Genomic DNA, 26,071 nt, shown 5'->3' with positions numbered 1-26,071 from the left:
TCATCCCTTTTCCTGGCTTGCCCAATGCTAAGACGCTGGCGCAAGGCATTTATTGATCACATAGTCAAATTGCATGGTATTCCTTCAGACATAGTCTCTGATAGGGGCACGCAGTTTGTCTCCAGATTCTGGAAGGCTTTCTGTTCTGGCTTGGGAGTTCGGTTGTCATTCTCTTCTGCTTTCCACCCGCAGTCGAATGGCCAGACAGAGCGCGTATCTGGAGACATATCTGCGCTGTTTTGTGGCAGAGAATCAGGAGGATTGGTGTTCTTTTTTGTCCCTTGCTGAGTTTGCTTTAAATAACCGTCGTCAGGAGTCCTCTGATAAGTCACCATTTTTTGGTGCATATGGGTTTCATCCGCAGTTTGGGACATTCTCGGGAGAGGGGTCTTCTGGTTTACCTGATGAGGACAGATTCTCCTCGTCTTTGTCATCTATTTGGCAAAAGATTCAGGATAATCTAAAGAGCATGAGTGAGAGATATAAGCGTGTGGCGGATAAGAGACGTGTGCCTGGTCCGGACCTGAATGTTGGTGATCTGGTGTGGTTGTCTACTAAGAATATCAAATTGAAGGTTCCCTCCTGGAAGTTGGGTCTTAAGTTTATTGGGCCTTACAAAATCTTGTCTGTCATCAATCCTGTTGCCTACCGTCTTGATCTTCCTCAGACTTGGAAGATCCATAATGTTTTTCATAAGTCCTTATTAAAACCTTATGTCCAACCCATTGTACCCTCGTCTTTGCCTCCTCCTCCAATTATGGTTGATGGTAATCTTGAATTTCAGGTCTCTAGGATTGTGGATTCTCGTGTTGTCCGCGGTTCTCTCCAGTACCTCGTTCATTGGGAGGGTTATGGTCCTGAGGAGAGGATGTGGGTCCCAGTGACGGACATTAAGGCCACTCGTCTCATCAGGGCTTTCCATAGGTCCCATCCTGAGATGGTGGGCTCTGAGTGTCCGGAGTCCACTCGTAGAAGGAGGGGTACTGTCACCACCAGACATCTGAGAAGCTCTGACAGATGCCTCTCAGAACCTCCTCCTTGAGCTTCCTTTGTTTTGCTTTCAGTTCCTCATCTCGTTAGCCTCTCTCAGCTGTCATGTAGTTGTACTGATTGCATACCTTTAAATCCCTCCCCATAGTGCATCAGTTTGCGGTTTATATTACTTCCTGGAGTGTGTGTGCATGCTGATCCTACTTCCCAGTCTTCTACAAGATAAGTGTTGTGCATTCATTTGTGTTTTTCTGTTTGCTGGATCCCAGGTGACCCTGACTCCCTCCGTATCTATTGTAGGGAGCCGGTGGTCGTGTCCCCTCACTATTATAGGGTGTTCAGGTGTTATACAGTCAAGGTACGAGGATATGCGATCATCTACCATTGGGATTTTCGCATAGGCTGAGCAGTCAGGGAGAGTGCCAGGTCTGATGCAGGGGTCTCCCTTTTTGTTCTTTAGTTTTGGATCCAGTGAGTCATATATTCATTTTGTGTTGTCTTGTTTCCTGTACACCTTCCGTGACAACGTTGATCTGGAGCTGGTTCCGCTGACACCAGTCCACAAAATCCTGTGTCCCCTGGCTGTACTCTGAGTTGTCCTCACCTGTGATAAGGCTGACTATCAGAGAGCTTCTATAGGTGGCAGCCCGGGGAGTTGATGGAGAAGTCTGCAGTGTAGAGGGTGAAGAGGAACGGTGCCAGCACAGCTCCCTGTGGTGCCCCCGTACTGCAGATCAGCTTGTCAGGGACACAACCCTGAGATTTAACAAACTGTTAGGGTTTATTCATATGCATTAGTCACTTTATTTTAATCAGACCAACATATTGACATCCGTGAAGTTGAACATAGCAAGGATTGTACATCCTGCAGTTTCATATAGTTATGCACATAGTATGTCAAAGTCAAAGTCAACTTGATATTAATTAACTATTGTTGTAGTCTCATTGCAATAGTAATTAGGCGTTTAAGATGCGGTAAACTTTGGAAACTCTCACTATATATACTGTTTGTATTAGTGTCATGTACACTTTTTAAATAAATTTCAATAATATATATTTTATTCAAGGAATCAAATATACTCTCTTGGTTGATGTTGAATTGAATTATTGAGTATTCCGGTCACGTTAGATCCATCTAACTATAGACCCTGATGTGTAATAAACTGTTAGGAGTCTGGATTAGGATTAGTAATAAGGTTAGGGTCAGTATTATGGTTAGGCTCTATATTAGATTTAGGGTCATTATTAAGGTTAGAATTAATATTAGGGTCAGTATTAGAGTTACTCTCATAATTAGGGTTAGTATTACAGTAAGGAGTCAGTATTGGGGTTATGGATAGTATTATGGTTTAGCTCTGTATTCGGATTAGGGTTATTTATTAGTTAGGGTTAGTATTAAAGTAAGGGGTCAATATTACAGTTTGGATCATTATTAGGGCCTGGGGTCAGTTTTCGGACACATGAACAGAAAAGGGAAGGACGGTCTCAACTAACCTGTCCCAGAGGGGTCCCTTGATGATCATGCAGGTCTGCCCTGGTGTAACGTTGCAGGAGGCACGATGACAACATTTACGTCACAGAGAAGCGCCCGGAATGGAGGGACAGGGAACCAATAGTTCCCTTATTCCGCCGAAGCTGCTGGATTCTCAATTGTATTTGCGTCCAGTGGACGCAGATAGAATTGAGTGCAGGGGCTTCAGAAACCAGGTGAATTCACCTGATGCCTGGGGCCAGTGTTGGACTGGGGTGCCTAGGGCCCACAAGAAGAAATGATTCTGGGGCCCACCCTATAGCTACATGGAAATATTAGGGTACATCATGTCACACGGGACATAAACGCTGTAGATTTGCTGCACACAAGTATAAGGTGGAATGTCCACAGCGTTTACGTGCCAGCAAAGTGGATACAATTTTAAGGGGTCTCAGCCACATGTTATGAACAAAATTCACTGCACAAATTGCACCGTGGTGCTGATTTTCATTATGTGGCATGATTTCGGTCTCGGTCTTGTTGTTGTGGGCCGTGACACATTTGCCGTGCATGCTGGTTCCCAGGGGCATCGTGTTGTTTTGCAGCATCTGTGTGATTTCCTTCTTTCTCCTGGTTCCTTCTCTGTCTGGTGCGTGTGGGGTTAACTACCTGGCTGGGTGTGATCACTAGGTTCTTATATTGCCTGTGGCTGGTAGCCTGGAGTGTAGTTGTCCTCCAGCCTCTGTTGGTGCTGGAGCTATGCTCCTGTCCTGGGTGTTCCATCTGCCCAGTCCTTGAGGGCCACCTAGTGAGACATACCGTCACTAAAATGTGTTAAAATCATAAAAGATCATATACTTACCGCCTCATCTTCTTCTGTTATCAGTGTTGCCGCTTTGTCATCACCTCCAGTCCATGTTTACAGACTGCATCGTCAAATGCGATATACAGCTACGTAACCATTGCAGCCTGAAAACACAAACAGGAGGTGAGGACCAGGGTGGTAGTGCTGGAAATGGTGTGGGATTATGTGGTAAGTATACAGTCTTTTATTATTTTATAAATTTGTGAAATCCCACGCTTACTAATGATATTAAGACAGCTGTCCCAGTCATACAGCAAAAGTGACAAGTGACTCGCAGAAAAAAGGGTCTTTCTTAGTGGCCGGTGTAAAAACTGCAATATTTAGAAAATTGTCTATGTGGATAGTAATATTTGTGAATAATAATGCTAATAAAAAAGAAATATTGTTGCATATAGAAGAATTTCATCCCATTGTCTCACTTCACCAGCTAAATCAGAAGCTTGTCAATGGCACCGTAACCTTTATTTTTAATATATTTGTTAGTGAAGTATGTGATATACTAATAGTATAACTCCACTTTTCAGAATTCATCTAAAGGACCACGAGTACCATCACCATGGAGTGCCAATGGAAAGTAAGTGTAAATAGAAAAAGCATATTAAAGTATCCCTCTTCTTACTAAAGTTTTTACTGGGGTATTTCTAGCATTGTTCCCATGCAATACAAGCAAGAGAACTGGACAGAAAGGAGGAAAATGATACTTCCCATGTGAAATCACTGAGATGATTATTTAATCTTAGGATAACCACAGACAATGAAGAACTACAATGTATTTTTGCCAACATCATTTGCTACTATAATATTCAGTGGCGAAGCTATCGGGGAAGCAGGGGAAGCGACTGCTTCAGGGCCCGAGCTCAGTAGGGGCCCGGGAGCAGTAGCAGGGGTGTAGCCAGCAGGGCCATATTTCTAATAATTTAATGTTTTTTCATTTATTTTATATTTCCTCTGTCTGAGGGGAGGTGGGAGCTGTAACGGTACGGAGGGGCAGGGGCTAAGCCCCTGTTACCCGGTGCGAAGAGTGCCGGGAAGACAGCGCATATACCTGCTCCTGCTGACCGGGCGTTGGGCGTGGCCTGAGAGGCAGGGTTGACTGAGGGACAGGAGCGGAGTATTTATATTCTGTCATGTCTGTGGCGTCGGTTATAAGACTCCTGACATGTGCTGTGGGGGAGCAGAGCCGCTGCACGCTGCTGATATGTCGCATCAACATAATTACGGTACGTGTCCGGTGTCCCAGTCAGGACGCTCATACCGTCAGCTTTGGCAGTTGGTCTTCAGGAAGATTCTGAAGAGGACTCGTGGAAGTGTTTCGCCTCATCCCCGCCCATTAATATAGGACACGCCCCCAACCTGCTTTATTTGAATCCCAAATAGTGTATAAAACCCCTTTCCTCTCACACAACAAATGAGTACAGAACCCCCACATATATACAGACCAGAGCCCCTCCATATATACAGCCCCCTCCATATATACAGACCAGAGCCTTTCCATATATACAGCCCCCTCCATAAATACAGACCAGAGCCCCTCCATATATACAGCCCCGTCCATAAATATAGAGCCCCTCCATGAATGCAGACCGGAGCCTGTCCATAAATACAGAGCCCCTCTATAAATACAGACCTCAGATCAGAGCCCCTCCATATATACAGACTCCAGACATAAATACAGACCCCATACCAGAGCCTCTTCATATATACAGACCCTACATAAATACAGAGACCCTCCATATATGCAGACCCACTACATAAATACAGACCTCAGACCAGAAACGCTCCCTATGTACAGACCCCCTACATAAATACCAGAGACCCTCCTTATATGCAGACCTCAGACCAGAGCCCCTAGACAGCCAAGAAACTGGAGCAACCATGAGCAGCAGCGCCGTCTCAGCCCTCTGCAGCCAACTAATGCTGCCGACCCCCTGCTTAGGACTCACTGCCAGCCGGACCACAAATGGTGAGTCTGTGCCCGCTGCTTTGTATTTGTCCACCACCTTGTACCAGCTGCTCTACTCTGTGTAGATTTGAACAACTGTCTACATTAAAGGCAAGAACCTTAACCGCTGGGCTATAAGAGCTGATTGCTACACACTGGATTGACTTCTGTCTACCTGTGGATCAAAGTGAGTTATGGGGGTACTGTTATTGTAGCACCTCCCATAGCTATCTTGTTTTGTTTATATTTTGTCCATTTTCGGTGGCATGTATGTTGGAGACAAGGGGTGACTGATATCTATTATATATTTGAACTCATGTGGACTTCTCCTGACCTTATGTAGTTTTACTATGTGATTTGTGCTGCTATCGTTCCGCCACCATATGTCATATTGGGATCCAACTTTTATTGAGGATTATTATCATTATCATGTTTAATATATTTAGAAATTATCTTGTAGAGAGATTGCACAGTAAAATATACAGGACAAATTATAATGCATTATAATTGTATGTATTATGTAGGACCACAGGAACTTCCTCACCAATGTCCCCCACTCCATCTCCAGTGAGCTCTCAAGGAAGTATCTCCAGTTCTGGTGCCACCAGCTCTAGTTCTTCTATTATAAGCATTCCCCAGCGAATTCACCAGATGGCAGCCAACCATGTCAGTATTACAAACAGTATCCTGCACAGCTATGACTACTGGGAAATTGCTGATAATCTTGCCAAAGAAAACACAGGTACATATTCACAACTCACTTTTATTTCTTTCAATAAAATAATTACAGTCTGCATGTTGAACATGTTTAAGACACTCATGAAAAACTTATGGCCTCAAGTCCTCAAGCAACCTGCAAGAACTTTCTGTGCAACCTCTGACAGAAGAGGCAATCTCAATGAGACTACGTTACATAGTTGCATAGTTGGTATGGTTGAAACAAGACTCAAAGGGGTTGTCCGAGTTATGAAAAAATATATATGGCACTGAAAATCTGATGGGCAGCAATATATAACTAAGCTAAGCAAGTTTTATGCAAATATATATATATATATTTCCTCAGTTCCCTGGTTATTTTCTGGCCCTTTGTTTACATGCAATAACAACAATCTCTCCCCTTCCCCCTGCTCTGCTAAGGGAGTGGATACAAGTGCTGCCCTGAGTGACATGTCTGCCTGCTGGGAGAATCAGCAGCATGCTGTATGTGTAGGACTACAAGTCCCAGCTGTATAATGACACTGCTAAGGGGGTGGCTACAAGAGCTGCCCTGAGTGCTGGGAGAATCAACAGCAACTTGTAAGTGTAGAACTACAAGTCCCAGCTGTATAATGACACTGCTAAGGGAGTGGATACAAGAGCTGCCCTGAGTGACATGTCTGCCTGCTGGGAGAATCAGCAGCATGTTGTATGTGTAGGACTACAAGTCCCAGCTGTATGTCACTGCTAATGGAGTGGATACAAGAGCTGCCCTTAGTGCTGGGAGAATCAACAGCAACTTGTAAGTGTAGAACTACAAGTACCACCTGTATAATGACACTGCTAATACACACAGGATCTTCCCCCTACCTTCTTGTGCAATGCTCTCTCTAGTCTGTCAGCTCCTGTGCCCAGAATTGTCACTGCTGCAGCTAGCCAGTCTCTGCAGCTGAAGGGGTTAAGAATCCTAGGACAGAGCAGACGGCAGTGAAGAGGGGGCATGGCCAACACAGTAACGTCTCGTTTACAGGCTTGTAAACAAACTTTATCAGAGCAGGGAGAAGCTGGCATCACAGGTCATGTGACCCTCGGTGAAATCTCATAAACCAGGCACTGCAGATAAAGTGAGTTAGTTGTAAAGCTATTACATTTGCCTAGTTAGGAACATAGAAAGAACTAAAAATTTACTCGGACAACCCCTTTAATAGTTGCATAATAAATATTGTCGCTTACGGTCTTCTTGTGTGCACCCAGGGGCAAAACCCCACGCAGACCTAATCCCTCACAGCTTAGTATTTAAAACAATTGTGTCTAGTGTAGGCAGCACCAATTTTTCTACTCACAAACTGCTGTAATAAATCACTGTAGGAAACATGTGCAGTCAAGGCTGTTTAGCTCATAGAGGACTCCTTGGACTGGATACAATTCTGGCAGCCTGATCTAATATGTATGGGGCCTTCAGAGTTTTCAGTAACTAGATAAAAACTCAAAGGTTTACATTCAGCAACAAGAGGAATTTAGAACAAAGCATCTCTAGATACAAACTTAGATAGAAGTGAAATGTACCTAACCTTGTATTCTAAAATAATGGAGAATACTTGAAAATATAAAACATAAATTTCAGTTTATGTGGCTAAATGGACCAAAAAAAAATATCACAAAGAAATCTGATGGCAGATCTTGTTGAATCACTTACTTAAATTAACCAAGCCATTTTCAGTATTGAGCATCTCCAGTGAAAACCAAGTGCTGGAGTCTACTCAATATGGAGTACGTGCTAGCGAGTCCTCATATTCAGGAGCTTCTGGCTTGTACAGTCTATTGAGCAGACTCCAGTGCTCGGCTCTTGCTTCTGCTGTTCAATATAGATTTTAGCAAAATGACTGGTTAAAATAAAGGGACCCAGCGTTTTGCTCAGGATCTCGGGCACCAGTTCATGCTGCAGACCATAATGCTTGAAAAATGGAAGGTAATGGAAAAAAACTCAGACAATGTTGACTTTATTTTCACAGAGTTCTTCAATGAGCTTGATTCATTAGTGGGACTGATAACACTGCATAGTTCAATGGAGCACTTGGTCCAATATACCCGACAAGGACTTTCCTGGATACGACATAGTTCACGTCATGTTGTGTAGTGGATTTTTACCACTGAACGGCTACTTTTCCAGGTATTAAGTTTAAGAACAGCTCCACCACTTTCAGCACTACTTTGCAATTCTGTAAATCACTCATCAGCATTGGACAGATTTTATATACAGTATATATATATACAGTCATGTGAAAAAATTAGGACACCCTTTGAAAGCATGTGGTTTTTTTGTAACATTTTTAATAAAAGGTTATTTCATCTCCGTTTCAACAATACAGAGAGATTAAAGTAATCCGACTAAACAAAGAAAACTGAAGAAAAGTCTTTTCAAGATCTTCTGTAAATGTCATTCTACAAAAATGCCTATTCTAACTGAGGAAAAAGATAGGACACCCTCACATGTATTCCCTCTTAAATTGGCTCAGATCTCACACAGGTATATCACACCAGGTGCACATAATTAGTAGATCGTTACTCTGCATGTTAAATGAGGCTTGCCCTATTTAAACCTCAGACATTTAGTTTGGTGTGCTCCTGACTGTTGAAGTGAGAGTGAGCACCATGGTGAGAGCAAAAGAGCTGTCAGAGGACTTCAGAAAAAAGATTGTAGCAGCCTATGAGTCTGGGAAGGGATTTAAAAAGATCTCAAAAGATTTTGAAATCAGCCATTCCACTGTCCGGAAGATAGTCTACAAGTGGAGGGCTTTCAAAACAACTGCCAACATGCCCAGGACTGGTCGCCCCAGCAAGTTCACCCCAAGAGCAGACCACAAGATGCTAAAAGAGGTCTCCAAAAACCCTAAAGTGTCATCTCGAGAACTACAGCAGGCTCTGGCTACTGTTGATGTAGAAGTACATGCCTCTACAATCAGAAAGAGACTGTACAAGTTTAACTTGCATGGGAGGTGTGCAAGGAGGAAACCTTTGCTTTCCAAGAGAAACATCGAGGCCAGACTGACATTTGCCAGAAATAAAGTTGACAAAGACCAGGACTTCTGGAATAATGTTCTTTGGACAGATGAGTCCAAAATTGAATTATTTGGACACAACAGCAGAGGACATGTTTGGCGTAAACCAAACACAGCATTCCAAGAAAAGAACCTCATACCAACTGTGAAGCATGGAGGTGGAAGTGTCATGGTTTGGGGCTGCTTTGCTGCAGCAGGACCTGGTCAGCTCACCATCATAGAATCCACGATGAATTCTACTGTGTATCAGAAGGTGCTTGAAGAACATGTGAGACCATCAGTTAGAAAATTAAAGCTGAAGCGGAACTGGACCATGCAACATGACAATGACCCAAAACATACTAGTAAATCAACCAAATATTGGCTGAAAAAGAAGAAATGGAGAGTCCTGGAATGGCCAAGTCAAAGTCCAGATTTGAATCCCATTGAGATGCTGTGGGGTGACTTGAAAAGGGCTGTACGTGCAAGAAACCCCTCAAACATCTCACAGCTGAAAAAGTTCTGCATTGAGGAGTGGGGTAAAATTTCCTCAGACCGATGTCGAAGACTGGTAGATGGCTACAAGAACCGTCTCACTGCAGTTATTTCAGCCAAAGGAGGTAACATTCGCTATTAGGGGCAAGGGTGTCCTATCTTTTTCCTCAGTTAGAATAGGCATTTTTGTAGAATGACATTTACAGAAGATCTTGAAAAGACTTTTCTTCAGTTTTCTTTGTTTAGTCGGATTACTTTAATCTCTCTGTATTGTTGAAACGGAGATGAAATAACCTTTTATTAAAAATGTTACAAAAAACCACATGCTTTCAAAGGGTGTCCTAATTTTTTCACATGACTGTATATATATATATATATATATATATATATATTCACTAAATAGACACACTGCAAGCTAAATATGGGAACAGCAAGAACCTAAAATTCCCCATTTCTGCCTTCAATGGCAATAGGATGGCCTATTTTAATAACTGACAATGTCAAAGGTACAGCAAATCTCTGGAAAGTTGTCAAAACCCAGTGAGAAGACCCAGAAGATTGCTACTAAATTTGGTTTGGGTTTATACAAGAGAACACAGTCTGAGACTATATGTTTTATGCACACTAAGCATCTACTAGGCAGCAAGAACTTTGCCAGAGGGAATCCCAAGGTCACAGTTCCCTGCATTATAGCTTACAGTAAAACACAAATGACTGGCCAGGAAACCAGACATGCAGCACAAACAGAACAAGACAAGCAGAATTTGCAACAAGCACAGGAATGCACTTTAGCAGTCTTTATATACTTTACATTTTTTGTATAGAGGGTAATAAAAAAAACACTACTTCCTTTCTGCCAGTTGGCTATGCTCATGCAGTCTACACAGACCAAACAGCAGTGCATGGACTACACCAGGGCTACCATCAGAAGTTTCTGGGTTCCATACAGAGAAATGATCAGAAACGTCTCACACATCTATCAGCTTTTAAGAGAATGACCCTAGAGTGGTTGATTTAGGCCTCAGCTACACTGAGACTTTTTGTAGTACTACTGATTGATTTTGACCATTAGATTACAGCTGCAGTCCACAAGATTCTATACAACTAAATGTATCTTTTTCTTCAGCTGTACACATTGCAAATATATATATTTTTTCCATATTTTAGAATAACGAAAGTCTGATCTTTTGTTATTTTTATCAATAAAGTATTCCTTTAAACATACTATACTGACAGTTGAAGTTGGGCTGAGCAGTGTCAGAGAGAGGGCAGACTGTGAACCCCTATGGGGACAGGGACTGATCTGAGAGAAAACATTCAACATTCACTATATCACCATGTTATGTTGACAGCAGACAAAGCATCATTCCTATTCTTTGCACACATCTTTATTACTATGTATGGCTACACACTATGTATAGTATTAAACATTATATTCTGCAATGCTGATGAAAAGATCGACAGTGAATTCGTAATGCTTGACCTCTGTATATTATCATAGTAAACATATGTAGCACACTTTCTGGCATACTTTGTAACATAACCGAATATAACAGGACAGACTGCGCCTTAATTATCATATGAAAAAGCACTTTTATATTTAAAAAGAAAGATTTATGTTCATCTGTGAAAATACTTTTTTTAAATATGATATTAAAAATAAAAAACTAATCTGTTATCAAAGCTTTTCTGTGTATTTGTCTTTCCTGCATATCGTATGTATTTTTGTCATATTTCTATTTACTGTATTTTTCGGACTATAAGACCTGAAAGTGGGGGGAAGATGTCAGTATGTCTTATAGTGTGAATATAGCACATGATCACATGTGTACATCTCAGGCCGCTCTGTGTGGCATACGGACAGCAGCCTGCGATGTACAAATGCAATGTTCTAGCATGGGATGTGCACTAACCTGGCTGTTCTCCCATCCCCTGTGTGGCTGAGCCATGATAGTCCCCTCCTGTCCACTGTGTGGGAACAGCGTGTGGATGGTTGTGTTTCTACAGGAGCGAGGGGGTGGTGGGTGCAGGCTTTCAGTCCACATAACATGCGTGCGTCTTCATGTGACTGCCTGGCCAGGAGTGTGCAGGTACCAGTTTAAGGTACCCTATTTATGTATAAAAGCCTAATAATATGTCATCCTCAGATTCCACCCCTCCCATAAAGATGTGTCAGCAGTGTGTCCCCATAAATATGAAGTTCTTTTATTATTTTGTTGCATACATTGTTGAAATATAATTCTGTTTTTTATTAAACATTTTAGCACACCACTTTCAAAATATTTTCTTCTTACTTTACACCTCTAAAAACCTAGGTGCGTCTTATGGTCCGGTGCGTGTTATAGTAAAATAAATACGGTAGTGTAGGTGTTGAAAATTAAAGTAAATGTTCAGTCACCAGCTTAAAAATGATTAGCAAGTCAGCATCTATAAGCGATGCGTATATGCGCTAGTTGTTTTGCACATGTATAATACATTTTATTACAAATGGCTTTATAGTATTGTAAAAAAAAAAAAAAGGACTTTTCCATGTGGCCACAGGATTTGTTATTCCAGGCTGTGCCCCTCCTCCCCCCACACTCCCCACCGCCATGCTGCTCTCCCAGCATAGCACTTCTTGCGCTCATGTGACCTCTTTTAGAATCAGTGCACGCCTACAGAACTCATACTACAGAGCTATGCATGGGCCAGGCAGAATCTGTGAATGTTACCACCTAATGAAAGTACCTCCAACATCACCACTGGCATCGAATTTCAAAAACACAATTTTGACCGAAGACAGTGGTCTGAAAATAACTTTGGAGAGATACATTTTCAAAAATAGAACTTCATTATTGACTGCAATCTTTATATTGAAGTATGGGAAAGGTTCACATCACTGTTTCGTTATCCGTTCTTATGATCTGTCAGAGGAACAAAAAAAAAATGGATCCATTATGCTCAGTTATGCTCATTTTGAATCAAGGACTTTTTCTCCCGTCTAAAATTCCGGACCTCCGACGGAAATGGCTAAAACGGATGCAAAATTTCCAGATTATCGATCACGTCCCCCAACCACGCAGAGGAGGCGATCGAGTCAAACGTATAAAAAAAAACTTGAGGCTTTCTGGATCCAGACACTGGAGCCTGCGGGTCTTAATTGAGAGTATAAACTGAGTAGCTTTCTGTGACTTATTGTTCTTTGTATATAAATATCATGTTTTATTTATTTTTCTGCAGAAATCATGAATATCATACACCATGAAATTGAATATGGAGACTATATGTCATTACGATATGCGCTTTCATTAGTTTGTGTACGTTAGTAACATGATGATGTCACTGAGTATCTGGCGGGTATTTAAACATCTTTGTGTGCACTCTGTAGTGTGCTAGTTTGAAAAAGTCTCATGCTTGAGCCAAAACATGTCACATTTTGATGCTTACAATAAAGTAATCAAATACAGCAAGACAAGTGAAAGTCGGTCTTTTTCCTTCACACTCAAAATAAAGGATCCATTTTTTCCCCCTGACGAATCAGAATAAAGGAAAACGAAACAGTGATGTAAACCTAGCCTAATAGACTGTTGTTTCATACACCACTCTAAAAAATGTCACCAAATTTATTAATAGGTGCATGCCTCTTAATACCTTTATTTTAAAGTCAGAAAATGAAATCTATGCCTGCTATGGACAGATGGAGATGATTTGAGCGAAGAATGCTTTCAGGTTTAGTATTACTAGACTCTGTCCATCTGAGAGTGCAAAACCCGGAAGCCTCACGCTTCTGTGCCTGTAACGGCTGCCCCACTCAGTGATCGGGGGAGCCGGTCGTTGTCTGTGAAAGTACGAAGCCTACTGAGGTTCCAATGCCTTTTACAGGTATATATCAATGAAGGCTTGCAGGTGGAACTACATTGCAATATAGTCAATCTTCTATTTGTCAATGGATTTTTATTCAATGAGAGAGGTTTTTAGAGGTCAAGAGTTTGTTGTAGTATCTGGACATACTAGGAAGGCTCAGCATGAGTGTGGGAGAAAATGCCTCCCTGAACTATGATAAAAAAAATTTAACAAGAAAGATCCCCTTTCCCTTCCATGCCCCTTTTTTTTTAGACCTGATGTAAGCAGACAAAAGTCGCAGATTGCGGCACAAATAACATTTGCGCCGCAATCTGCTACAGATATGTGCCTGGTGTATATATTTTAGTAAATGACCCCCATAATCTCCACAGTCAGGAACACTGGAGCACAGGCACTGAAGCATTTTCCATAATAACCTTTCCCCAGAATGCAGTGTAGGCAGACAACTGGGGACTTCAGATCGGCTCTGGATGTTCTGCTGCTTCTATGCTTCGAGCTGTGGCTCTGCTCTTCCCTCTGTGATCCCCTCTTCATATGGAACAGAATAAGACATCTGCTGCTATTTATACCCAGTGCTGTGCTCTGATTGGTGGAAACCCAAGTCTTCTTTATGATATCACAAGCAGCATGGCTATCACCTCAGGGGTGGTTCTGGTTAGTTCTTCTGGGTGTTGCTGCATTCTTATTAGTAAAAATCAGTGTCAGCTTTATGACATCACAGTCGGCATCACTAATACCTCATGTGTTATTCTTTGGATGGTGCTGTTCTCCTGTTGGTAGAATTCCAGGTCATCTTCATAACAGCAGAGTCAGAAAAAATATTACATGTGGCTATTCTACTTATTTTATCTAAATGGCCAGAAGAGCCTCCCCATTATTAGTGGAAATTCAAGTTAGACTTATTACATCACAATTACAAGACCATTAACATGGGAGACGTTAATTTTTTTTTCCTAATCGACCTGACTAGGGATGAGCGAACTTTATATTTTGAAGTTCGTGTTCGGGTAGGGGTATATGCTGAATTGCATTATGGATTCCGTTACCATGGACCATAGCGCAATTCCATGACAGAATGCATAACGGAATGCCTTTAGAGGCATTCAGTTATCCATTCCGTCATAATAGAAGTGTATGGCCTGCAAAATGGATCTGTCCATGGTAACGGAATCCATAACGCAATTCAGCATATACCCCAACCCAAACACGAACTCGAACTTCACAATATGAAGTTCGCTTATCCCTAGACATGACATTAAAGGGGATTCTCTGAGATAAGAAAGGAGGAAATAAACAAAGCTGTGTAAGAGTCAGACTGGTATCAGAAACAGACTTTACCAGGAACACGCATACCAAGCAGGCACACTAGCTGGTATCAGGAGAATTTTTTTTCTAGCAACTCGGCCTTTAAAACTCCAATTGCATATTAAAAGCAATGTACAAAAAGGGTACAGTGCAAACAATTGCCCTTTAGTGTCCACAGTTGCAGTGGCCGGGTTTGGGGTGGTCCCAACGCTACGCTGGGTCCACCGGACATCGCCGAGGTATCACCACGCGTTGCTGCTTTCTGGAAGGGATGGTAAAGCGTGGTGCACTCCTATGGGAAATAAGTCCAGAGAGTCAGGGTCTGCAGTAAACCAGGGTGCTTCTTTACTAGAGGAATTCAGATAAAAAAACAATACAGGTGAGGCATTGGGCTGGCTTCTCCAGTCTCCTCCCTGGCAGAAGAAGGGTTTGATGTTGAGGAAAGGCCTGAGCTAGCTGTTCCTCTTTCTCTTCAGAAGGCTGGTACCCTGGTCCAAGGCTGGTGATCCAGGGTCTGTAGCAGTGTATCCCTGTCTCTGCATCTTCTAGTCACATAGTAGTCTGGCAGAGTCTTCTCTTCCAAGCACTGTTCCCTAACTACAGAAAACTAGGGGCTCTGACTGCTCTCATTATACACAGTTTCTAGCTAGATTAGAACCTTCTAGTGGGAGAGGTGGAGTGGAGAAACTCAGCACAAATACATTGTTTCAACTCCCGTCTAGTATAGACTTACATTAGAGCTTCAATGATAATCAATGGCAATGACACAGCAGGTTTTCCTGACAAAAACAAGTTTCCAGACATAACAACATAGGTAAAACCAGACATTTAAAAGGTCAGACTGTCTGCTTTAGGTGGTAAACAAGTCTGTATTTTTCCTCCAAAACAGGGTGGTAAACAAATCTGGCTTTTTCCCTCCAAAACATGGTCTTCTTTAAACCCTATGGCAGCTATGGAAAATTGCCAGCTTCTCAATCAAAGTCCTAACAGTCTCTCAGTATTCATTAAGCCTTTCCACAAAGCCATGTAAATACAGCGATAATGAATAGGATATATATCGCAACAACTTTATTGCAAAATGGTGCGAGTTTCACTGAATGCATCTTGAACACATCATGGCGCAATACGTATCATACGTGTGAAAGAGACCTACATTTGTTTTCTGGATATCAGTACATTTTACATTGGTTCAGATCTCTTTTCTGTGGATTCAACTGCTAAAAAGCTTCTATTATAAAGAATACATTTTTGCAGTATTGTTGGCCAGGCGATTAACTTCTGGCATTGTGGGAAAGATATTCAAATGAGCTTTTCTAAAGCCTATAGCAGCAGAGGTTAGACCTAATAATTTGCATATTTTTTTCCCCAGAAGTCACAAGGTGCTTTGTTTATGTGAAGGAGTATATCAATTGGTCCCAAAGAGGGTTTCATGACCTATATGTCAACTAGTCTGTGAACGTTCTCATTTATCCAGGTCATGGTATATATCTGTAAAGAATAAATCAAGGCAACTGGACGTACTGTAGATTTCTTGAAAACGTTTCACTCGTTCTTCCAACGAGCTTTCTCAATTCTGAGTCATTGTACAAAAATTCTGGGAATAAATATGTAACTGAATCCACATCTGGTAATTATACCCAGCATTGGGTCAAAGGTGTTGATCCCATTATCCTAATTAGAGTCAGTAGGTGATAAAGACTTCCCAGAAAAAGGTGTCAAGACAGCATTGTATGTGGCAGACAATAGATGTCTAACCCCCCCCCACCTCTAAGAGCCAAAACCTCTGGTCAAGATTCAGCCGTGTACTTACATCTAAAAGGAACAGGTCACACCTTTGAAGACAGTCAAGTACGTGTTTTGGATAAGGAGGCCGATTGGTATAAACGAGGCGTAAAGGAGTGTCACCACCAGACATCTGAGAAGCTCTGACAGGCGTCCTTCAGAACCTCCTCCTTGAGGTTCCCTTTGTTTTGCTTTCATTTTCTCATCTCGTTAGCCTCTCTCAGCTGTCATGTAGTTGCACTGATTGCATGCCTTTAAATCCCTCCCCATACTGCATCACTTTGCTGTTTATATTACTTCCTGGAGTGTGTGCATGCTGATCCTACTTCTGAGTCTTCTACAGATAAGTTTTGTTCGTTCATTTGTGTTTTCCTGTTTGCTGGATCCCAGGTGACCCTGACTCCCTCCGTATCAAGTGTAGGGAGCCGGTGGTCGTGTCCCCTCACTATTATAGGGTGTTCAGGTGTTATACAGTTTAGGTACGAGGATATGCGATCATCTACCATTGGGATTTTCGCATAGGCTGAGCAGTTAGGGAGAGAGCCAGGTCTGATGCAGGGCTCTCCCTTTTGTTCCTTAGTTTTGGATCCAGTCAGTCGGATCTTCATTTTGTGTCTTCTAGTTTCTGTACACCTTCCGTGACAATTAGAATGTATTGGCTCTGATCAGCCAAAGTAATTACTTTGCGAAGTCTCACGAGACTTTGCATAATAACTTCAGAAATTGATTTGTACTGTAAAAAAACATTTCCCGAACTCGGGTTCGGTTCTAGTTTCCTGTACACCTTCCGTGACAAGGAGGCCATCTACGTAAAAATGGAGAAGCCAAGCTTCAATAGAGGTGGGGGGGTTAGACATCTATTGTCTGCCACATACAATGCTGTCTTGACACCTTTTTCTGGGAAGTCTTTATCACCTACTGACTCTAATTAGGATAATGGGATCAACACCTTTGACCCAATGCTGGGTATAATTACCAGATGTGGATTCAGTTACATATTTATTCCCAGAATTTTTGTACAATCACTCAGAATTGAGAAAGCTATATATATATATGTCAACTATTCTCCCTAATCGAAATAGGACCCAAAAATTTTTACCCATCATGCGCCAAGCTCCTACTAATGAGATAGATAGATAAGTTCTGCATTGTGTGAGAATCACAGTATGTTCTATATGCTGCAGTTTCCACGTAGCTCTGGCCCCATAGAAGTGAATGGGGCTTCAGTGGAAAAAACGCATTGTGATCCGAATGCAGTCCTGGTGCAATGTGTTTTTCACTGAAGGTTGTCACGCATGTGAAAAACGCCTCAAAACTGATTGCACCCACGTGGAAAAACTACTACAAATGAGACTGTGATACTGTCTCAGATTAGAGATGAGCGATATGGCGTTGATAAAATCGAATTCGATCTGAATTTCAGGAAAAATTTGATTCGTACCAAAGTTAAATTTCCTCACGCTTTGTTGTAACGAATCACATTTTTTCTGCTGCACATGTTAGAACATGGAGCAAAGAACTCTGAGAACAAGAGATCACCCACAATGCCATGCATGCAGCCATTCAGCAGCCAGCCCCTGTGATGTCACAGCCCTATAAATAGACTCAGCCATCTTGGATTCTGCCATTTTCCAGTGTACTTAGTTCAGGGAGAGATGTCAGCAGGCGCTAAGGACAGTGATAGGAAAGACTTTATTGTGCTGAAAAATCAATTTAGAAGTTCAGGGAAAGATTATTCAAGGTGTAGGGAAAGGATAGGGAGGCATTATCCACACTACAGGCACAGAGCAGGGACCAATAGGGGAGTGTAAAATAGGAGCGATTCTATTACACCTTGCTGCACTAATTGGCGATCCAAATTGCAGTTATACTGCTGCTTTTTGGTTGTTTGCACTATATGATAGCTCAGTAATTCCAGCAAACCTTGCTTGTTATTAGGGTGCAAGTGCTATATGATACAGCCATTTACGGGGTGTATTAATAGGAAATATACATATGTCTTGTTAGCTGTTCTGCGTTGATTTTACATTGTTTTACAAGTTTTTGGGGATTGTATTAATAGGAGTAAAATACGTCTTGCCGTAAAGTTACATTGCTATACAGCCATTTACTGGGTGTATTAATAGGAAATATATGTATGTCCTATTAGCCGTTCTGCGGTGATTTTACATTCATTTACATTTTTCGGGGGAGTATATTAATAAGAAAAAAAATAGGAAAAAATATATGTTTCAATTGCCGTTTTGCAGTAAAGTTACATTGTACTATAGCCATTTACGGGGTGTATTAATAGGAAATATACGTACGTCTTATTAGCCGTTCTGCGGTGAATTTTGATAGTTATATTTTTTTGGGGGGTGTATTAATAGGAAAAAGAATACGTCTTAATTGCCGTTTTGCGGTGAAGTTACATTGTACTACAGCCTTTTTTGGGGTGTATTATTTTAATTTTAATTTAATTTTTTTTATTATACAATGTGTCAGAAAGACAAGTAACAGGCCCTTCAAAGGGAATGGGCAGTAGCCAAAATGTTTCTGTCGTAGGCAAAAGTAGCAGCAGGAGTCGCAGCGAGAGGCCTGAGCTCCCAGTGTTATCTAGCGGTCGTGTATTGGCCAGCAACCCAGCAGTGCTTAAAAGATTAACTCGGTCTTCGACTTTGTCGCAAGTGACATCAGACACCCCCAGCCAAGAGTCGGTGGGTTCCTCTGACACAACTCTTAGTTGTCATGGCCCAGGAGCAGGCCCTCTGCCCCCAACTGTCCTCAACCTGCCTTTGTCATTTTCTGTTCCCTCAGCGCGAGAAATATTATATGCCGTAGGCACGGCTCCACTTTTCAGCGAGGATGAACTACTAGAGGAAAGTCGGCAGCTACTGCCCAACCAAGATCTGGAGGAGACATTCACCGCTTCCTCCGGTAGGCGGTCAAGTACTGATGATGAGAGTCGCGTGGGAGCAGGTGTTGCGAGCTATCAGGCTCCTGGCCCTGAGACCATTGAGGTGGACATCAGTGACGTGCAGACAGTAGTGGATGATGATGATGCAGCCAATCGCACTTGGGAGCCAGGTGAAGAAGGGGCTTTATCATCATCAGGAGAAGTGGGTGGCAGCTGCTGTGTGATGCAGCGGCTAAGCCAGCAAGGTGGTAGCGTGGCAGTGAGCCAGCAAGGTAGCAGCAGTGGGAGGTCGGGAGCCAAACTGGCCCGGGGTAGACCACCTGCTTCACAGGACCCTACCTGTCTGGAAAGTAGCAGTGCAGGGGTTCACGGAGGCAACGGTAGCAGGCAGTCAGCATGGAGTGTTGGGGGGAAAATGCCAAACTCGGTGGTGTGGCAATTTTTTGTTAAGCCACTGGAGGAGGTGAACATGGCCATTTGCCAAATTTGTGGGCAGAAGGTGAAGCACGACCAAGGTCCCAATGGTGGCACCACGGCCCTGTTATAGGTTGGGCTTACAGCCTTATCATCTCTCCCACTACATGAGTGATTTCACTATGGAGGTATGTGGGAGCTTGGCTGTAAGTTGTATCTTAGCACCTCTCAGACCGTGTTCACACACCGCAGGTAGTCTAGTGGTAGGAACGCATGCCACACTTAGATACCTTGACGGTAGTGCAAAAGGGCTCTGATCTGTTCCTGACAGGAATACATTGGCTAAAGTCTCAGTTCTTAACATCAGCTTGAGGGATTAGCCAGTGTTGTCAGTTGCATATCATTGTGGTGCACCTTTCGCAGTGAACATGGACATTTGCCGAATTTGTGGGCAGAAGGTGAAGCACGGCCAGGGTCCCAATGGTGGAACCACGGCCCTGTGTCAACAAATTCAGCGTCACCATAAAGTGGCCTGGGAGAACCGTGGCTCCGATTTAATGGTCCAGCCCGCCGCAGCAACGGCTGCATCACCCAGTGGCACGCACCCAATTTCATGCAGCCAAGGCTCCACCACCTCAGCCGAAGGGAGCTATCTGTCCTTGACATCATCTGCTGGTCCTGATGCTCCTGCTACTCGTCCTCCTACTCCTCATCAGTCATTTTGTCAGCAATCGATCACTGAAGCAATTGCCAAGTGACAACAGTATAAATGCACTCATCCAAACGCGCAGAAGCTGAATGTGCTCCTGGCCAAGTTGCTGATGCTGGAGTCCCTCTCTTTCCAAGTGGTGGACTCTGCACCTTTCAGAGAACTGATGGCTTGTGCCAAGCCGAGGTGGAGAGTCCCAAGCTGTCATTTCTTTGTGAAAAAGGCAGTACCAGCCCTGCACACATATGTAGAACAGAAGTTGAGCCAGTCCTTGAGTCTGTCGGTGTCTGCCAAAGTGCACTGCAGTGCCGACGCGTGGAGCTACAACTACGATCAAGGACAATATATGTCCTTTACGGCCCACTGGGTAAATATGGTTCCTGTCCAGTCACACCAGTAACTTGGCCAGGTGACACCGCTTCCGCCTCCACGTTCTCACGCCATTGGTCCTGTGACAATGTCCGCCTCTGCCTCCTCTTCCTCCACTGTGTCTTCAGCCTCCACTGCAGGGACAATTCACAGTGCTCCTCCAGCATACCATATGTGCAGGGCACAGCGGTGTTGCGCTGTTCTTCACCTAGTTTGCTTGGGCGAACAGAGTCAACCAGGGGAGGAACTGCTCCACGTCCTTCATCAAGAAATCAAATCCTGGCCTTCTCCTCAACGCCTCAAAATTGGAACCATGGTGACAGACAATGAGAAGAACATGGTGTCAACGCTATCTCACGGAGGGCTGAGCCATGCGCCCTGTGCCCTGCATGGCTCACGTGTTCAATCTGGTTGTAAAGCGGTTCCTGAAGTCTTCACCACATCTGTAGGACATCCTGAAAATGGCCAGGAAACTTTGCATGCACTTCAGCCACTCGTACACCGCAAAGCACACCCACCTTGAGCTGCAGCGGCAGAACGGCGTCCCCCAACATAGGCTGATATGCAATGTTTCCAACCGTTGGTATTCCACCCTCCATATGTTGGATCTATTATATGAACATAGACAGGCCATAAACGATTTCTTAATAATACAGGCGGACAGAGGTACTCCCCTGTGTAACTTCGATGTTATCCAGTGGCAGCTCATGCGTGACACCTGCCATTTGCTCAGGCTCTTTGAGGAGGCCACTTTATTTGTCAGTCGCCAGGACTACGGTATGAACAACGTCATTCTATTGATTCATGTCCTGGAACAGATGCTGGTAAATCTGGCTGGCCTTGGCGGCTACATCTTACGGCCAAGGAGACTTGGCGGCTACATCTTACGGCCACATGAGCCCTGTGGGGGCTGAACTAGAGGAGGAGGACATTTCGAACACAAGCAATGCGTAGAGAAATGGGTGGTTTTTCTACACAGGTGACAGGAGAGGAGAAGCAGCCAGAGGAGCTACAGGGCGATGAGTAAGATGAGACAGATGACCCAGACACACTGTGGCAGTATGCAGTGGAGATAGAGACAGAGTCCCTCAGAGTCACTTCCATAAATGTCCTGATGCATGCTCAGTTGCTTGCGTAGTGACAACCGAATTGTCACTATTCGGCAGAGGGATGACTACTGGCTCTCCACCATGTTAGACCATCGCTACCAGTACAAAATGGGGGCCTTTTTTACACCCGCTGAGATGGAGGACAAACTGAACTACTATCGAGACATCCTATGTAGTCAATTGGCCGCTATCTATGTGCGCCATCACCATTCCTTACTCAGGTCTGACCAGGGGGGTCTTCTGCGCTCATGTTACACTGCCGTGACTGCTGTGGGGTGGGGGGGGGGGGGCAGGAGCAGTACCAGCTCCATCAGCAGCAACTTAAGTCAAGGGTCGCTGATGAGCAGTTTTCTTCACCCACCTACAGAAGAAACTACTCACCAGCAGCAGCTAGACATAGAGCAGAACCTGAACCAGCAAGTTGTGGCATACTTGGAGTGCACTATGCCACGTTTGCCCTGGACAAGCTTTCCTACCCAGCCAGCAGTATGGCATAAGAGCGGGTGTTAAGTGCAGCGGGGGCCATAATTACCCCAAGGTGAACTTGCCTGGTATTGCCTGGTATTGCCCCCCATTCTGTCACTGGGCCACTCTGTAGTCTCCTGATGCTGCTGCCAGCTCACCACTATGTCAATGGGCCACTCTGTGGTTTCCTCATGCTGCTGCCACCTCACCACTAGGTCACTGGGCCATTCTATGGTCTCATGCTGCTGCCACCTCACCACTATGTCACTGGGCCACTCTTTGGTCTCCTCGTGCAGCTGCCACCTCACCACTATGTCAATGGGCCACTCTTTGGTCTCCTCGTGCAGCGGCCACCTCACCACTATGTCAATGGGCCACTCTTTGGTCTCCTCATGCTGCTGTAATAATATAATAATATTTGCAAAGACAGGTGCACTCTGCGGTCTTACTAAACCCTCAAACTGATGTTAAAATTTTGAGATTAGCCAACATATCCTACAGGAGGACATGTCTGAGCCCGAGCACCGTGCCAAGGTTTCTCAAGTAGCTCGGGTCCTAACACTCACCTACCTGTGCCGTATGGGCAATACCAGGGGCCAGTTGGCAAATTACAGGAGCGTGAGGTCCGACTCACAGACAACTCACCAGTTACCTCCAGCATGTAGCCATGCTAGCAATAGGAGGAGGGAGGAGTCTGTGAATCCCACCCAAGACTGGCTGATATGGTCCAGGCCTCGCAGGTGCACCTAAATGTAGCCTGTGGATGGAAAGCAGGCAGATTTAAATTGGAGTTTATACACCTCCAGGCATCTCTATATACAAACAAACTGAAAAAATTGCATGGTGTTAAACAGGCAGGAAGTGCTCAAACCCATATGCAGTTGTGCATATATATACAGGGGAGCAAATCCTGCACTTGTGGCCTGTTGTTAATGGCGATCCACAGCAAAAATGCATACAGTGGAGGATGACCGCAGCGGACCAGAAGTACCACAATAAACATCCTACACAAAATAGCAATTATGTGGATGTGATAAGCAATATAACAATATAATAATATTGCAAAGACAGGTGCACGCTGCGGTTTTACTAAACCCTCAAACTGATGTTAAAATTGAGAGATTAGGGGGGCGTGGCCTGCCGAGCATGGTGTAAGGACGTCTACAGCTTGAGCTCCCCTGCCATCCTGTAATTATCCTGCTTCCCAGACTGTCCTGAACACAACAGTGACCCACACTATCAGTAGAAGGACTTCTGCCCTCACCCTGTTCCTGTGCCACGCTACCAACAGCTCTTCCTCTGCGACGGCGGCTCTAGTGAGACGCGCTCCAGTCTCCTGCAGGAGAGCGGGTGGCCATCTTTCTCGCCGGGAGCAGTGAGTCGGCTACTCCAGAACATCGCAGAGCACCTCCCGCTGTCTGCGCTGAGTCCCCCGTCGCGCCACTGGGGATCTGGAAGAGACACTTCTGCAGGAGCAGCTCCATGCAAAAACAGAGAGACTCTGCAGCGGCGCCCAGAGACAGCTAGTGGCCATCTTGTCCTCAAGTGGTGCCTGATTACAGGTGACCGGGAAGGGAGCGCTATCTGACAAGCTGGGGAGGAGGTTGGGGACCCCCCTGTTCTCGGTTTCCCTGGACCCTGATAAAGATAAAGGTGCAGTGGGAGCCAGAGCTTAGTCTGGTAGTTTTACCAATCGTCCCTACTGGGCTGCTATATCTAGCCTCCTCTCTCATGGGGAACTGGTAACGCCATTTTGGTTCCCAGTTTCCTCCCACCGCTGGTTACTGGAAACCCATATCTGTTACTTCTGCAGTTACACCACTCGCAAATCTCTCAATACAACTACTGAGTAGAGATGTCGCAAACATAAAATTTTCCGTTCGCGAAGGGCGAACGCAAATTTTTGCAAATGTTCGCGAACGGGTGAAATGGGCGAACTGCCATTGACTTCAATAGGCAGGCGAATTTTAAAACCCACAGGGACTCTTTCTAGCCACAGTAGTGATGGAAAAGTTGTTTCAAGGGGACTAACACCTGGACTGTGGCATGCCGGAGGCGGATCCATGGCAAAACTCCCATGGAAATTTACATAGTTGACGCAGAGTTGGGTTTTAATCCATAAAGGGCATAAATCACCTAACAATCCCAAATTTTTTTGAACAACGTGGTTTAAAACATCCAGTGTGTGTATACGATCAGGTATGATGTTGTATCGATCAGGTAGTGTAAGGGTTACGCCCGCTTCACAGACATTGACAGACCAAACTCCCCTTTTAATGCACCGCAAACAACCGCAAACAGTCCATTTGCCCAAACGCAAACTCCCCATTTGCACAAGGTTGGATACCAAGCTAGCCATGTCCCGTTGATGTCATTGAAGGTTTCTTCCTCGACCCAGCCACGTACAACACCAAGGGTCCCCGAAAGGTGAATTGAATTGATTTTTCTAACGGGAAGATGGTTAAAAAAAAACGCTGGCTCCCTCCCGTTTGTTTGAATCCACGGTCACTGTGTCTGCGCTGTGCAATTTACTCTCACACCCGATATGAGTGTTATTTTCTGTAGTTCTCTTCTCATCAGTTTAATCCCTGTTACGTCCCCAATCTGGGGTCCATTTATTGAATTGATTTTTCGAACGGGGAGATGGTTAATAAAACGCTGGCTCCCTCCCCTTTGTTTTAATCCACGGTCACTGCGTCTGCACCGTGCAATTTACTGTCACACCCGATATGAGTGGTATTTTCTGTAGTTCTCTTCTCATCAGTTTAATCCCTGTTACGTCCCCAATCTGGGGTCTATTTATTGAATTGATTTTTCAAACGGGGAGATGGTAAAAAAAAAACTGGCTCCCTCCCCTTTGTTTTAATCCACGGTCACTGCGTCTACGCCATGCAATTTACTGTCACACCCGATATGAGTGGTATTTTCTGTAGTTCTCTTCTCATCAGTTTAATCCCTGTTACGTCCCATATCAGGGATTGCCTTTTGGGAAAAAAAAATTAGGCCGGGTACCTTCAACTGCCTTCACAGTGACAGACCAAACTCTGATACACCAAACTGAATTGATTTTAGGAACCGGGAGATGGAAAAAGCAGCTTGGTCGGTCCTCTTACTCCCAAGTTGGGGCACTGTGCGTGCACGGAGCAATGTGCTGTGACACCCTGACCCTATATGAGTGGTGTCTTAACTATTACTATTCCTATCAATTTAATCCCTGTTACGTCCCCTATCCGGGGACGTGTGTCAAATTGATTAACCATTGTCGTATTAACGAACCATTACGACATCCTGAAATAATTTAGTTCTAAGCTTTGTACTTGCTTTGTATTGGAATTGATGGGGATTTTTTAAATTGTCTGCATTATTTCTAATAAACTATTAAGAGACTTTATTATGATTTTTTATTTTATGTATTAAAAACCCAACTTAAAAAAAATAAAAAATAAAAAAATTATGTTTTTTCTATGAAAAATTATCCAGCCGATCGCTTTTGGTCTGATCATAATGAAGCAACGGCCTTATCATCTGGGGTGTGCCAACACACTCATAGAGGTGATGATCGCTTTATTGTGATACGCAAGCCCCTTCACCACAACAAGGTAACGATCACGAAGGGGAATTGACACTTGTATGTGCCTTTTTTTGTTTTGTTTTGTTTTTGCAGCCACAGTGCAGCACCAGA

The 26,071-nt window shown here is 43.8% G+C and overlaps 1 protein-coding gene across 1 annotated transcript in view; it reads left to right on the top strand.

Moving 5' to 3' along the window:
* AFF3 (AF4/FMR2 family member 3) overlaps window positions 1–8,258 on the top strand; it is a 162,117-nt gene extending 153,859 nt beyond the window's left edge. The window contains exons 14-16 of the mRNA XM_044286032.1: window positions 3,851–3,900; window positions 5,793–6,010; window positions 7,977–8,258. Of these exons, the coding sequence (XP_044141967.1) occupies window positions 3,851–3,900; window positions 5,793–6,010; window positions 7,977–8,101 (393 nt within the window). The 3' untranslated portion in view covers window positions 8,102–8,258. The remainder of the gene's footprint in view (window positions 1–3,850; window positions 3,901–5,792; window positions 6,011–7,976) is intronic.
* Window positions 8,259–26,071: the final 17,813 nt, after the last annotated feature.

Source organism: Bufo gargarizans, chromosome 3 (genome assembly GCF_014858855.1).
Source record: "Bufo gargarizans isolate SCDJY-AF-19 chromosome 3, ASM1485885v1, whole genome shotgun sequence".
NCBI classification, from domain to species: Eukaryota; Metazoa; Chordata; class Amphibia; order Anura; family Bufonidae; genus Bufo; species Bufo gargarizans.
The sequence above is the reverse complement of the archived record's forward strand: the minus strand, read 5'-3'. Positions and strand labels throughout refer to the sequence as shown.